General features: G+C 36.9%; 1 protein-coding gene across 2 annotated transcripts in view; it reads right to left on the reverse strand.

Moving 5' to 3' along the window:
- Positions 1 to 518: 518 nt before the first annotated feature.
- mrpl37 (mitochondrial ribosomal protein L37) overlaps positions 519 to 16,044 on the reverse strand; it is a 48,892-nt gene continuing 33,366 nt past the window's right edge. The window contains exons 3-7 of one of the 2 annotated variants that reach the window (XM_069938056.1): positions 11,562 to 11,677; positions 4,714 to 4,899; positions 3,320 to 3,474; positions 1,193 to 1,396; positions 520 to 937 (exon numbers count right to left, since the gene is read on the reverse strand). In XM_069938056.1, coding sequence (XP_069794157.1) covers positions 860 to 937; positions 1,193 to 1,396; positions 3,320 to 3,474; positions 4,714 to 4,899; positions 11,562 to 11,677 — 739 coding nt within the window. In that variant the 3' untranslated portion in view covers positions 520 to 859. Of the gene's footprint in view, positions 938 to 1,192; positions 1,397 to 3,319; positions 3,475 to 4,713; positions 4,900 to 11,561; positions 11,678 to 16,044 lie in introns of both variants that reach the window. The other variant, XM_069938057.1, reaches the window with a different exon arrangement.

The raw sequence follows: 16,044 nt of genomic DNA on the forward strand, positions 1-16,044 counted from the left end.
AAAATTCTGGTGGGAAATCTTTCCCATTGCTCTATTCTAGTCCATCATGATACACTGTTTTATCCCTATCATCAATCAGACTGTGTGGGAGCTAGGGTAACATCGCTAAACAGACCTGAATGCTCAGAACATATAGCAGTGAAATGTTAGATCTGCTGTGGATTACCAATGTGTTAACTCTTTGCATTGGTGTTTATTTCTCTTAAGATGCATCCTCTCCATCTCTTAAATAGCCTTTTCTTTAATTCCTATGAATAGTGCCCAATGGGATTTGGTGTTTTCAAAATTAATCTTGCTTGCTTTAAATTTGTGATTATGAAAGGTTTGCCCTTGGTTAAAATCTTGGAGTACAGAAACTGACCACATACTTGCAGCAATCCCAGCTCATTCATTTAATAACCACCTTGGCTTTTCTCCCAGTATTTCTGAAATTAATTAATGTTTACATTTTGAATAACTGCACAGAGTGCTGCAATTTAATGTAACCCAAATGAAACTCTTATTTTTCAATTGAAATTAAAAAAATTAAATTTTACCTTTAATGTCAAAACAAATATATTTAATAGCATGTTCCTTCATTCCTTAGTACAGATGCTATCAAATGTAAACACAGTATTGAGGATACAAGTGTTTTAAAACTTTTTAAATAAAGTACCATTATCTATAAATGATTCAGTCTTAAAATGAATCTTTACAACACAATACTCAGCTCTAATCGATAGTCTAGGCAACATTGATTTCACATTTGACCGTGTCCATGGTACTTCACTCTGTATTCTGGTTTCCACCCAAAATCCTTTGTTTCCTAGATATTTTCAGGATGTAACAATTGTTCATATAAATAAATCTGTTCCTGATTCTATACAGCTCCGTGCAAGTACAATGCAAGGAACTTGCTGAATGTCTCATGAGAATATCCAGACAGCCCAGCAGGAACCTAGGGAGAAGAAACCACATTCTGAACACATCCATTCTTTAATTTACTTACTTAACCAATGTTTAAAATCAAATTATGCAAGAGCGGATTCTAATATTTAGACAACTTGTGCTAATCAAGGAATGAGCTTGCTTAGATCCATGGTTATTGAATTAAAATTGCATATCAAGTTCAGCAAGATGCAGAATGGAAAAACAACTGATTCAAAACATTGCAATTACTATGATCTTCCCCATTGGTTCAAATTGGACTTACCTGGACCATTTTCTTTTTGATGACTGGGAGGCACTTTGCATAGTCATACAGCAGCTGGTCTTGATCCAACCAAATGAGATTTTTTATCCCATCATTTGACAGTAGGTCTGTAGTATTTAGCTGGAAAACTAGAAACTGGAACAGCCTTCCATTTGTACCAATGCATTGTATTGTAATAGGATTGTCCAACACTTTTGGTTCTTCCTGTGAGATAAAAAAACTATGATTATACTTCAAACTACAGATTTACATGGAGAAAATATTACAGAACATTTAATTACAGTGTAAAGAGAAATGAGCATCTTATTCTGTATATCTACAACATTTGTTCCAAGTATTTATCCATCTCCCTCAAGGTAAAGTATTTAGTCTCTGGTCATATCCAATTGTTTTGCCAATTGCATTCTGGTTAAGTATTGAACCACTAAAAATAGGCATTTATTTATCAGCAAGTAACCTTCAATGAATGGTTTTAAATTTAGACATACTGTACTTACTTACTGGCCACTTTGGCTTGTGCCAACCAATTAACCTATACCCTTAGTACGTTTTGAATGGTGTGAGGAAACAGAGCCCCCCGGAAAAAATACTCTTACAGACAGCTGGTGCTGTAACAGCATTGTGCCACCCATAATCATACAATCATGACAGCTCATCCCAGTAATATCTCCAGTCAGTATTTTGCACACAATACTCCAATGGTCCTGTATTACTGTTGCATTAGCGCCAGGCTTTTGTATTTGCTACTGGTGTAACTGAACTCTGGCCTACAGTCCATAAATACCACCAGTTTGAAAAATGTTGTGGTCCCTGGTTTTTTTCCTCATGTAACATTTTGAATTAACATCCATATTGACAACATCACTCCAATTGCATCCTCTTAACAAATTGTTACTGCTTTTTAAAAGCTTAGAATATTTCGGGTCCATCAGCCCTTGATGTGCTGGCCATAATGCTAATTTAAACTACACAAGCTCTACATTCTCCCATTCCCTGCCTGTTCATGTCTGTCTACCTCTTAAATGTAACTATCATATCTACATACCCAGGCAGGACATACAAGGCACCTATTACTACCTATTTAAAATTAAGTTGCCATAAATTTCCTTTAAACTTTTCCCCTCTCCAATATTTCCATCCTGGGAAAAATGGTCTACCCTGCCTTTTTCTCGTATCTATTTCTATCAGAATGCCTGTCAGATTCTCCAATCTCCTGGAGAAAACACACCAAGTTTATCCAACCTCTTGTATCTAATCCTGATGAACTTGTCATTAAGGGATCAAATGAGAGGAAACGGTGGTTAAAGTGCAACACTTGTCTGGATTAAAAGCCATTTGTTCATATTTCTAACTGGTCTATATTCTATTGAATATTTTGACAATTGCCCTCAATCTCTACAACTCTGCCAATATTTGTGTCATCTTCAAACTAACTGTCATTCTTGTCCAAATCTTGGTTATTTGATTTAGATATACAGTATATATCACTACTGGACACCATTTCCAGTCAAAATCATATTCCTCCACCACTACCCCATCATTAATGACTAAGCCACTTTTGAATGGATCCCACATGCCTTAATCTATATCGATGAGTAACTTTGTGAAAGCTTTATTAACATCCACTCTAACACTGTCATTTGGCACATCAAAAGAAAAACTCAACAAGTTTGTAAGACCATTTCAGCCCTTCCATGGCTATGTTCAATTTGCAAAATATTCAATTCTGCCTGCCCTGCAGGAAAAAAATCTCAATTGTATGTGATGCCATGCATGGAGCTTGACAATAAATCTGAATGTTGAGGCTTTGAATTATATTTTCCTCATTTATTTCCTAGATTATGTCCAGCAATGACTCATTAAGCACCAAAGATACATTATTCTGCTACACACACTTGTGTATTCCCCTTCTCCATCCTCAAGACAATATAATGATAGTTAAGACTCTATTTATTCTGTAGTATTTTATAAATCTGCACTTTCTCCTCCCTTTTCAGCATGTTTTTCCCAGGTCGCTTTAATAGCATTTGGGTTTAGCTCAAAGTTTTGGACTATATCCCAAATTCAGGTATTAAGCCATTTCAATAAATGCACTGTACTATTGAAAGCAGCGAGATAGACACTTACACCATATAAGATCTTGGCTCTTGCAAGGGCGTTGGCAAATGTGAACATAATCATTTTGGCCCTCAATGGTTCTGGTTTGAATAATGTTGCATTTACTGAGGAATCAATTATATACAGGGTGTGTGCGTGAGGAAAAGGGTATCCATCTTGGAAACCTGTGACAAAACAATCAAGTTTGTTAATGGTGAAGATATGGAAAAAGAGACTATCTGCCCAGAAATTGATTTTTTTTTGCTCCACTAAATCTAGACCCCTCAAAGAGTCCAAAATTAATTGCAAACAAGGGTGATTACCGTTTCTGTAACAAAAAGGCAGTTCTTCAAACCACATTTGGAAACATTTATGCTCTTGTACTCTAATCATAAAGGCCTTGGTCCTGTTTGCTGTTTCTAAGCTTAATCTGGAACTTTCACTGAATTATATGCATTTACCTAATTTTTCTTATACCTCTTACAACTATGCATTCTTGTTTATTTTACCTCTTATTCTTCCCAGCTACATCTACTGCAATATTTATTAGAATTAAATTTAATTTGCAACCTGTCCACTGGTTACCAGTGTCTTACCAGTCTGTCTGCAATTCCTCATAGCTTATTACAAATTCAGAAAATGTACCCAGTGCACACTACTCCAAGTCTTAAGCAAATTATACCAACACAGCCCCTGAGAACTTAACTATACAATTGGAAATCAGCAATGGAAAAGGAAATGTCATGGTTCAGACCCTGTCAACTGGTGGAGAAACTTCTATTATTAGGCACTTTTTCAAATTTCTTTTGGAGGTCCACAAAAACAATTGCATAACTGCAAGATTATAATTGAGAAGTGCTCAACCATGTCATTTGGACACCAACAAATTCATGCTGACTTTCTCAAATCAATCCAAACTTATCCAAGTGAATGCAAATCCCACAAAGGCATCTCTGGAATTTAAATAGTCGTTAGTAATGAAGGTTCATAAAATTACTGGATTGTGGTGACCCAGATTTTTTTTTTAATTTAAACATACAGCGCGGTTACAGACACAAAAGCGCTGAACAAACTCTGCAGGTCACACAGCATTCAGAGGAAGGAGAAGGCTGTCAACATTTCAGGCCCGAGCCCTTCATCAGGAATGTTTCAAGATCATTCCACGTCACCATGGTTAAACCAAAAATCACTGGATTTACTGTGAGTATTTTTTTGAACAAGGGAGTAAACTCTTACCCCACTCTTTTGCAACATTATCTCCAACTTTTACCAATTCAGAAAAAGTAATTGGTCCAAAATGTCAACAGTTCTCTCTCCAAAAGTACAGTCTGACCTATTTTATTTTTGGTAGAATACTGTCATTGGCAAATTATGATTAAGAAACTGCAGGACATGTACTAAAGAACTTACTGGTAAAAACCTACCTGTGCTATTATACAATTCATAGACATGTGTAAGCTGGAGGTCAATATTAGGCGAAATAGGATAGAAAGTTGGGAGGGTGTGCTGTTCTGTACTTAATATCTCTTTTTTTCCTGCTATAGCTGGCAAAGGCAGCTTGCTACTCAAGAGCATTCCATTCAAGCCACAAACTCGAAATATGTCAGACTCTGCAAAGAGAATAAAATATTCATCATTCAATGAACTTACTAAATGACAATACACAATCTTGATCAAATAATTATTTTCTCTTTCAATTACCCCTCACCCTGTGTCCTGAGGATGCAACACCCTTAGGCACCTTAAACATGGATCTATCTTCCATGAACATCTTGGATTGCAACTATGTTTTATTCACATTTTCTTTCAAAACCAAGTCCAGGTTAACAAAAATTGCAAATCTTTAAACAAATTAAAACTTGTGCAAAAAAAAATTTTTCTTTAGAACTTGCTGGATGGGTCGCTAAATGGCAGGAATCTCTTAAGAATCTGCATAGAACTCAAGATCAGTTAATAAAAAACATACCAATACAGACATAGACAAATGGGATAGGAGATTTAACTCCAATTGGAAAGTACATTTAATAAGCTACCAGAATAACTATTTACATTTTTGATACAGTAAATACACTGAGTGCTTCTACCTCAAAATTTCAAAAATAAATCAAAGCATAGGAAGATGCCCTTCAACCCATGGTGCACTAGGAAATGAAAACCTTGCTCATTCTTTCAACTAGTCTAATCTTATCCAAGAACTCTGCCAACCTTTCCTTTATGTCCTCCTCCAATCCAATAATTAATGACATTTTTTCCCCTTGAATTTTTCCAAAAAGTTAGTACTTTGACTATATTTGATATAGCAGTTCTAGAATAAGACATCTCTGGAATTTAAATAGTCATTAGTAATGAAGGTTCATAAAATTACTGGATTGTGGTGACCCAGATTTAAAAAAAAATTTAAACATACAGTGCGGTTACAGGCCATTTTGGCCCACGAGTCCGTGCTGCCCAATTAACATACACCCCCAGTATGTTTCGAACGGTGGGAGGAAACTGGAGCCCCTGGGGAAAACCCACGCAAACACGCGGTGAATGTACAAATCTTTACAAGCAGCGTGGGATTCAATCCCCAGACCCGATCACTGGCGCTGTAAAGGCATTGCGCTAACCACTATATCAAATGTGCCGCCCAATTTTTATAATGAGTTTAAAATAAATATTCTTCAGGAAGAAAATCTGCCAGGCTTCCCTTGCTTGCACATTACTCCAGATTCACTATCGGACCTGGCAATTAAGTAAATAAAACAAGATGGACTACCCAGCATCAACTATGGTATCAAATACAAATATGATAAAGATACTACCATCTCAGTCCTCCTACTAAATTCTCCTGAGCATCTGGTGACTAAATTGAAAACACTATCTTGCAGAATTGCCTAATTTAGTAGGCTTACAGAAAACGATCCCTCAAAAATGTGATAGACTCTTCCATCATAATCTGTGGGTGTGCCCTGCCTGACTACATGAAAGGTTCATCAGAGGAGAGAAAGAACAGCAGAATGTAGGCAGGAGTCATCTCCCCAAGTGCACTCAGACCCTGAAGTCTTAACGTCAACCCTTGGCAAGGAAACCCCTCTCAGCTGATGAAACTGTGCTCCTCCATGTTCAGCAACACTTGGCTGAATCACAACGAGGCAAGGGCACAAACTGGAGTCAGGGCAGGGCTTCAAAGTCCATCCACAAGAGAATCATGACAAAAGCACCACTGGCCAAGATCTGAAAGAAGCAGCAGTCTTGTCTGTGGCAGTTGCGAGTGAAGCAACACAAGGATAAACTGACTTGAGATCATCCTCTTCAATCTAGTCATATATTGCTTGTGTTCAAGAAAATGATAGCAATGACCACCACACTGTCCATATGGGCTTAACTTAATGAGAATGCTTTCCAGTGAGTGGAACTAAAATTGTGCTAAATTGAACAAGCTTTGTAAAGGGCTGACACCAGGCACAGAAATAGACACTCAACAATTTGTAACCCTGTGGGCCAGCATATTCTTTACCATTAAAATCAATCTAGGGGTCAACTTTGAACACTGAGGATAACAGATGGGTATACAAAGAGCACTAGATTTGCCAACCTGTCGACGCTGCATTACAAAACACTACGTACTCTAAATGGTGAAACTAGCATGCAATAAACAGATCTAACCAGAAAGGTCAGCACAGACAAATTCAAACCTCTGCAAAACAAGTGGTGAATGTGGCTACACAACTGAATAGTTTGCAAGAGAATAGGGTTGAAAATGTTGGCATCCACAATAATTTTTAAAATTTGTATATATTAACATTACTTAAAAAGGTTGAAGAGGATTTAAATAAATGGATGAATTTACCGATAGTAAGTAGGGTCAATTGCATTAAGATGAATATATTTTCAAGAATATATCTTTTTCAAACTTTGCCAATATTATTATCCCAAAATAATTTTAAGGATTTATATAAATAAATATGAAAGGAAATTCTTTTGGAAAGGTAAGATGTCAAGAGTTTCTATAGAAATATTAACATGGAAGTATGAATTGGGAGGATTACAGCTTCCTAACTTTAAGAATTATTATCTAAGCAGCCTTAAATGAGATTTCTTACTTTTTTTGAGGGACAGAAAACCAGCATGGGCTAAAATAGAATTGGGGAAAAAAAGGAGAGAGAGTATCAGAAGAGTTCATATATAAATGGCATTCAAAATTAATGGTTGGTGTAAAATGAACACCACTGCTGAAGCACTTAAATAATGTTTGGAATAAGATAAACATGGAACTAAGGGAGGTGTGTTGCCTAAGACACTATTATTTCAAAATTATCTTATACCTTTTTCAAATGATAATCAGTCTTTAAGTATTTGGTCCTGTAAAGGGATCAAGAATATTAAAGATTGTTATGAACAGGGTCAATTCATGTTGTTTCAACAATTAAGGAATAAATATGGGATAACTGGTAACCTCTTTTCTATTATTACCAATTGAGAGGATATTTTAGGTTCAGCTATGTCATTACCTATTTGTAGTGAAGTGGAAAATCTCATCAGAAGGGGCAATATTAAAAAATACAACAACACAGAAATGAATTGTTTAAATACAAACAGGAATCCTTAAACATGAAGTTTCTAAATCTAAACAAGGTGGGAGCCAGATTTAGATATTACAGTTAAATGAACAAAGATAGTCAGAGTTATGCCGAGACTGTGACTAATACGATTAACATAAGGTATAGACTAGTTCAATATAATTTTAAACATCAATTATTCCTTACACCACAAAAATTAAATAGAATGAAATCAGACTCATCAGCACAATGTTTTAGATGTGTAGTGATGAGAACTTTTTTGCAATCAACCTGGTCATATCCCAAAGTAAGGCAGTTTTGGGTGGATTTAGGGAACTTTTTAAGAGCAGGTTACAAATGTATTTCCACAAAATACAGATTTATTCCTATTGGGGAATGTACAAGGGATAAGACCCAAATTAAAATTGTCAATATATCAAATAGAATTTGTTAAAATTGCTCTAGCAGTGGCAAGAAAATGTAATGCAACTCCATAGAAATCAGACTCACATTTGGGTATGGAAAGATGGAATGCAGAAATTCAGACTTTATTCCTTTATATAATTTGAGAAACAAATACAGTATATGTAAATTTTAGGTATAAATATATAATAGTCTTCTTCCTTCCCCTTGAGTCCTGTATTGATCCTCTCCAAATTGTCTATATAGAAGCTTGATTAATGACCTGTGTGTTTGATTGTGCATCTCAAAGTAATCCTTATAGATTTTTTCTTTTTATTTTATGTTTAAAAAATTTCTTTTCTGGGGGGTAGTGGGAGGGATGGTTTATAAATATCATGTATTTTCAAAATGTATTATTGATGCATTAATTCATTGTAAATTACATATATGGAAAATTTTTAAATATTCAAAAAAGAATGTTGGCATCCTCAGCAATGACAGGTGGCAATACATGGATGCTAAACAGATTGTTGTTTTTGCATCCACTTTCAGCCAGACAGCTCAAATAGGTGGTCCACCTTGGCCTCTTCCTGAAATTCCCCCCCATTTGCAAGTTCCACCAGATGTCAAGAAACCATTGAAATGCTGGAGGAACTCAGCATGTAGGAGTTTTACTTCCATATGAGGTAAAAACATAGAACATATATTTTGGGCCTAAGCTACTTTTCAAGGGAAAAGAGCAGACAGATGTCCCAATTAAAAGACTGTCGAGAAGTAAAGGAAGGTGCGGAGGAGCACATACCAACATAAAAAAAGGTGTTCATTGAATATGGATAGGAGCACAGGAAGGAGGAAAGGTGAGAATTGATGGGAGAGAGAAGGAGGGTGAAGTTTGATAAATGTAGTTCACGTTCAGTTTGGATTTTGCTAAGACCACGCTGATCCAAAGTTCAAAGATAGAACATGGATCTGAATTCCAGAGATGAGATGAAAGTGACTCCCCTTGATAGTAGAGCTTTCAAATGTGTGTGGTATCGTGCCTTGGTGAAAACTGGCATCAGTGGACATCAAGGAGAAAACAATCGCCTTGAGAAAACAAAGTTGGAATCATGCCTTTCACCACAGAAAACAGTTGTGGTTGTTGAAGTTCAAATGATCTTTACCTGAAGACATCATTGCAGGAATAACTCCACACCTCAACCATCTTCAACTTCTTCATAAGTGAGAATGACTACACAACAGAGTGTATACCTGCTCACAGCAACAACTGATAAGTGACAAATCTCAATCGCATTACTATGTGAGGCCAACCCCCACCCCCAACCATGCTATCATGAACATTCTGGTTCTACTGACCAGAAATTTGACCAGCCAAACCCAAATGGATCAACAAGAGCACATTAGACTGGTCATTTTGCAGTGAGTCAACACATCAAACTTCTCCCCATTCTATGTGTACAGATCAGGAGGGTGAAGAAGAATTCTTTGCTTGGATCAGTGTAGCACACACAACAAGCTTTATACCATCCAAGAATTGCTTGCTTGATTGTGTAGTATCCTAAACATTCTTCCATTCCACCCGAGAACAGTAACTGCAATCTGTATCATTTATAAAAATGTTGCAGTTATTCACTGTTGCGATTCTGACTTGCCTCCTGAATCCATACTCTACCACAAACAGGGAAGCATCCATGTGGAAATGTCACCACCTCCAGTTGTACATTATTTCATTCCAAATACAGCAGAAAGTCGCTGCATACAACCGCAACAATTTACAATAGCTCATTACTATCTCTTCAAGAGTAATTAGCTATGGATAATAAATGCAGGGTTTTGCCAGGGACCCACAGTCCCCCACAAAGACAAATACATATTAGATTTCTTTACATTGGTGAGTTGTTTCTATTATCCTTCACCACATTAAATACTTAAATTGATCATAATCAGAAAACTTGCACAGGAATTGTTTGGTGACTGTCAGATTGGAGATAATGGGTTTCAGCAAAGTCGGCTGTGGTATGAAATAATACAGAAATTCAAAATAATAAGAGCTTCAATAGAACAAAGAGGGAAACACCTTTTCATCTGGCAATAGATTGACAACAAGAATTCACAAATTTGAAACAGTGGGCAAAAGAAAAAAAATGATATAAAAGGAAGAATTTGTTTAACAACAAATGGAAGTTTAAAAAAAAATCAAGAGAACAACATCTGAAAGAGTGTTTGATTCAAGTTGACTGGAACTTTAAAAAAAAAATAATCAAAGCTAGATTCAGACAAATCCTTTTCTGACTATTTAGAAATCCCACTGGTTTACCAGATAAGCTTTGCCACATTCCTTTCCAAGTCACTGGGGGCTTAGATCTCACACTCACTTCAAACTAGGAAAATGTGTATTTTTTGTAACATCTGCAAGACGTGAATTAAAATGTTTTCCATGAGAATAGCAGATAATAATCCAGACAATATACTATTCCAACACTGTAAAAGTTCCTAGACACATCCAGGAGCAACTAAAACAACATCCAGAAATGGGCAGTGATACTGCTGAATACAAAACCCTCTGAGACTCTACTATTTGTTTAACAATATTTATTTCTTTTTGTATGTGTATATATCTATGTACTGCATATTGTTAGGTCTGCTTTGTTCATGAATGAGTGAGACAAACACCAGACTGAGTCGAAATCAGGGTTCTTTGTTCTTTATTACCGGATTGTAACACTTGCGACTAACCATGTTAGTCGGAGAATGCATTCTGCCGTTATCAGCAAAATGGTGATTTTTTATACCCTTGGATATGTGCTTAGAACATCATCATATCATTACTTGTCCAATGACTAAAACTGTTGCTATCCTTTCCCTGCTAGCTTCCTGCCTCTCAATCCATCAATGTCTCTCTTATCTTGTAAGTACAAGGATGCATTCACATCTTGTTACAGCCCTGTACATTCCCATCTCATGTTTTACCTAACAGGAGTACAAGGACACCTCCCCTTCTTGTTACTGCCCTGTACAGGGTAACTCCCTACACATTCCCATCTCATGATGTTTTACCTTACAATATGTATAATTTCTCTGTGTTTATGTTTTTGTACTGAGGACCAAAGAACACTGTTACTTTCAGTTGTACAATCAGATGATAAATTTGAACAAATCTGTGATTATAAAATGTTTCTACAAAGGCAGAGTCCACACACTGTATATCTGCCACCTGTGCTGTATGTTTCAACATCTATTAGTTTCTATGAATACACAATGTTAAGAAAAGGATTTCCTCCTTTCCACTTTCAGTAATCACTACTTGAATAGAAACTTTGCTGACTAACCTCTCTCCCATGTTGCCGAAACACGGTAATTTTCAGCCAGCATCCTGTTTCCAAGTGCAGGAAATTGAGGCTGCTGGATCCTGCACAAGTGTAGAAGGTCCTGTATCAGTGCAGGGCTAAACAAAAAAGGAACAATAGTTTAAAAAAAGAATGCTGTTTCTCTTTATTCTATTTTGTCACCCTCCATCACTTCCAGGATTTGAGCTTGAAATCCAATTAGTTCAATAATAGTTATTAGAAAAGGAAGCCTGTCAGAAGATTTCTGAAAAGAAATAGAGGTTTCAATGCCCTTCTATACCTTCTGGCAAACCAACAATTTTCACATTATTCCTTCTGCTTTGATTCTCCGTCTATTTTCCTCTCGAGCTCCTTCTCGTGTTCTCCCAATTCTATGACTGATTTTTCAACCTTCAACGCTTTTTCTGTGTTAGAAGCCACTTGTTTACAGTCCAAAAAAATCAGTCTGAATTTTTTTAAATTCTTCATAAGATGCATCCACATGTGTCTTAACCATATTTAATTCTGAATTATACCAGCATTCATTTGAGCTATTTCATTCATTTGAAATGTCAAAGGTTTTATTACAGCTTGAACAATATCATTTAGTTGCATACACTGTAGATCAGAAAAGCTCAGCCCTGCCCTCTCTGACGTAGTGGTAGAACAAGGTAACTGCAGCTCCTGCTGCAACTCAACAGAAGGCATTTTAAAAGTTTTACTGCGGTCTGGAATCCCAGCGACGGCACCCTGACTTCCTCAGGGGTTCGCTGCTGGTCTCCCCCCCGCATCTCATTGTTTTTTCATGAAATCACGAAGGTAAGTGATTTCTTCAGATTGAAGTGCTTCCTGATGCATTTCCAACAATGGAGTCGTCTTCCTGCGTGCTCCCTCCGTTGAAATGGAAAGGCTTTCCAAATCGGGGTCCACTTCTTAGGAACACGTACCTTCTTCCAGAGAACGGGTAATTCCAGCGCCATCCTTCACTTGGTGAGTAATAGACTTTTTTTTTTCCAGCTCCCACAGGCAGTCTTTGGGGTTTAGACACTGAAGAGATTAAGCCTGGAGCCCCAAATCTTCAGCACTTCAAAAATGCAACTTCTTCTGCACTTGAGGTTTAATCTTTTTACCATTAATGGCCATAATAATTCCTTGATATTTTAAACTAAAATTTAAAAAGTTTAAACTTGAAAACAAAGAGTTAAAAAACAGGTACTTAAAAGTCTGGCCAGAGAGGTTGAGATTACTCGTCTAGACTCTACGTCATCTTGCTACCACCCCCCCACCCCCCCCCCCCCGAGGCTACAATGCAAGACGCAAACCACAAGTTAGCCACAGAAAGGATGGCCAGATTTCAGTTTAACAAGTATTTAATAGAGCCTGCAGAATTCTGAAAAGGTCTTGAGGAAAGATGAAATCAAGATTAACCTGTATCAGATTGATGGCAAGGGCAAAGTGTAGAGCAGTGGTTCTCAACCTTTTTCTTGCCACTCACATACTACTTTAAGTAATCCCTATGCCATAAGTGCTCTGTGATTAGTAAGGGATTGCTTAAGGTGTGAGTGGGAAGGGATGGTTGCGAATCACTGCTCTAAACTCAATTGTTACTGAAATATTCTGCTTGAGAAAAATTGTCAATGGCCCATTTCCTTTGGTGTTATGAAACCGAGCATATAACAAGCCAATTAGGTATGATTAAAACAGTGGTTTTCAAACTTCTTTCCACCCACATACCACCTTAAGCAATCCCCTACTAAACTTTCTTTCCACCCACATACCATCTTAAGCAATCCCCTACTAAACTTTCTTTCCACCCACATACCACCTTAAGCAATCCCCTACTAAACTTTCTTTCCACCCACATACCACCTTAAGCAATCCCCTACAAATCACAGAGCACCTATGGCATAGGGACTACTTGAAGTGGTATGTGAGTGGAAAGAAAAAGGTTGAGAACCACTGGTGTAGAGGCATAAAGGAACTGCCCAAGATCCAAAGTATACCACCGTTGCTGTGGTTTGCATCTTGCAGTGTAACCTTTGTATTTCTGTTCATGAAGTCTTCTCCAGGCAGTAGTTATCGACATATCCACACCTGCCTCCTGAAGAGTGTTTCTGATCTGTCGGACATACATTTGGGGTTTTTTTTTCATTATGATAAGAATTCTTTTGTCATCAGCAGTGGTGGTCTTTATTGGAATACCAGTCCCTTTGCGATAACTGAGCTCACCAGTAAGCTCTTTTCTACTTAATTATGTTCTAAACTGTTGATTTTGGTAATCCAAAGGATTGGGCAATGCCTCTTAATGTTTTAATCTTGTTTTTCAGCCTCATAATGGCTTCTTTGACTTTCATTGGCACAACTCTGGTCCTCATGTTGAAAAATGGCAAATACAGACTCCAAAGGAGATCAAAACTGAGAAGCAAGTGGGTGGAGTGTAATGGTGTAGGAGAAGGAGGCGGACTCATGACTCTCTCGGGCGATTAAAATATAAAGCCCAAATTAAATATTTTTAAAATTAAAGTATATTAAAAACCTTTGGAACTTGCCTGTACACTGGTGGTTATGGCAGCTAGAAGAAGGAAAACAGCAAGAGACAAGAAAATTGTGAGTAAAGATTACAAAGAAAATTGAAAAAAAAAGCGGCCTACCTTGAAGATGGAATTGGGGCCTCAAGTTCCGAAGCCCCCGCGAGTGACACGCAAAATGATGGCCTTCTTTCAGTTGAAGCCAGTGGCCACCTCCCGAGAAAACTGGGAAAGATGGCAGTGGATCTATTCAGATCTTCCCTGCAGAATATACTAACTTAATGCTCATGCTTAAAGGCTTATCCCCTCGCATGCATGAAGAACATGAACATGCTTTAGAATGGTTGTTCGACAGTGCCATTCACAGTAGTGTTGGGATTAAGGAATTGTAATCTGACATACAAGAACTGTCAGAAAAACCTGTAGCTTTGACAGCTGGTGACCAACAGAAAAGGGAGATAAAGAAGAATCGGATGAAGACAAAGATGAAGTTCTGGGGGCTTCGGAATATGGAGATAAAGGCCCAAATATAAAAGATCTTTACTTATTAATAATGAGTCAATGACAAGTTATAAGAGTTCATATTAGGAATGTTAGATCTAACATGAAGGGGGTTAAAAGTGAAATGTTGAAGTATGCTTCAGAAGTTAATGAAGTTAAAGTAACATTTCAAAGAGTTGATCTGGATGTGCAGATTGTTAAAAATGATATGGATATCTTCATGGCTAGAATTGAAAGGGTCAAAAATTCAGATACTCTCTGAGTAAAGAGAAGAAATGATGGAAAAGATGGATATGCTGGAAAATTAAAGTAGACAAAATAATGTTAAGATTGTTGGTCTTGAAGATTTAAGGAACTGGAGATCCTGTGGAATTTTTTCACAATTGGATTCCCAACATTTAGGGAGAAGAGAATTTTCCAATTGGAATCAATGGGAAAGAGATCATGGTGCTTTACGGAGGAAGCCATAGCCAAATCAATGGGTCAATTGGCTATATTGGCTAAGTGTCTGTGATACCAGGACAAAGAAAAGATCTTAAGACTCACAGTTCAAAAAGCAAGACAAAATATGGGTCCTATAGTTATTGATGCAAATAAAATCTTCTTTTATTCAGATTTAAGTAAGGCGGTTGTGGATAAAAGAAAATAATTTAATCCAACAAAGGCGATTCTTTGGAAGAAGTGTTATAAGTTTACTTTCAGATATCCAGCTACATTAAAAGTATTTTTGGTGAATGAATGATCCAGGTATTTTGTAGATGATGAGGAAGTGCCAAGATTTGCAGAATCACTTACTACATTCAAAGAAGAGCAGCAGGAATTGTTGAGTTTAATCCCTCAGTGAGAAATACAAAGAGAAGTGTTGAAGATACAAATCACACTGAAGAGGGCTATGCCAAAACAGATTGTAAGCTGTCAACAAGAGTTGGAATTGGATCCAGAAACTGACTGAAATAGCTGTAATTGATGATGATCAAGTTAATGCTGATCTTGAAGCAGCAGGCAATTTATTATTTCCAAATGTATAATTAATTATATATACATTTCCACTTAAGGGAAGGGTTAGATGTTTTTCCTTACTTGCTTGAGCTGTTATGTGCAATATTGTGACATGAGCCATGACTCATACAGTGGACAGAGATAGTGCTGTGGTTTCTTTACTTAGCGATCTTGGGGGGGGGGGGTTATTTTATGTTTTTATATGTTTGTATTAATTCTTCCTTTATCATTTTCCTTTGGGACACAGGAACTGGTTAGTATTGATGAGGGAGACTTGGGAGAATGGGATTGGAAGAGACTTGGATCTAAGATAATGGATGAAAAGAATATACAAAATTTCTTACTTTTAATGTTAATGGGCTGAATAGTACAATTAAAAGGAAATGACTTAATTCATACAAAAAAAAGATGAAAGTAGATATTGCATTTTTACAAGAAACTCATTTGACAGAGAAGGA

Source organism: Narcine bancroftii, chromosome 5 (assembly GCF_036971445.1).
Source record: "Narcine bancroftii isolate sNarBan1 chromosome 5, sNarBan1.hap1, whole genome shotgun sequence".
In the NCBI taxonomy this organism is placed as follows: Eukaryota; Metazoa; Chordata; class Chondrichthyes; order Torpediniformes; family Narcinidae; genus Narcine; species Narcine bancroftii.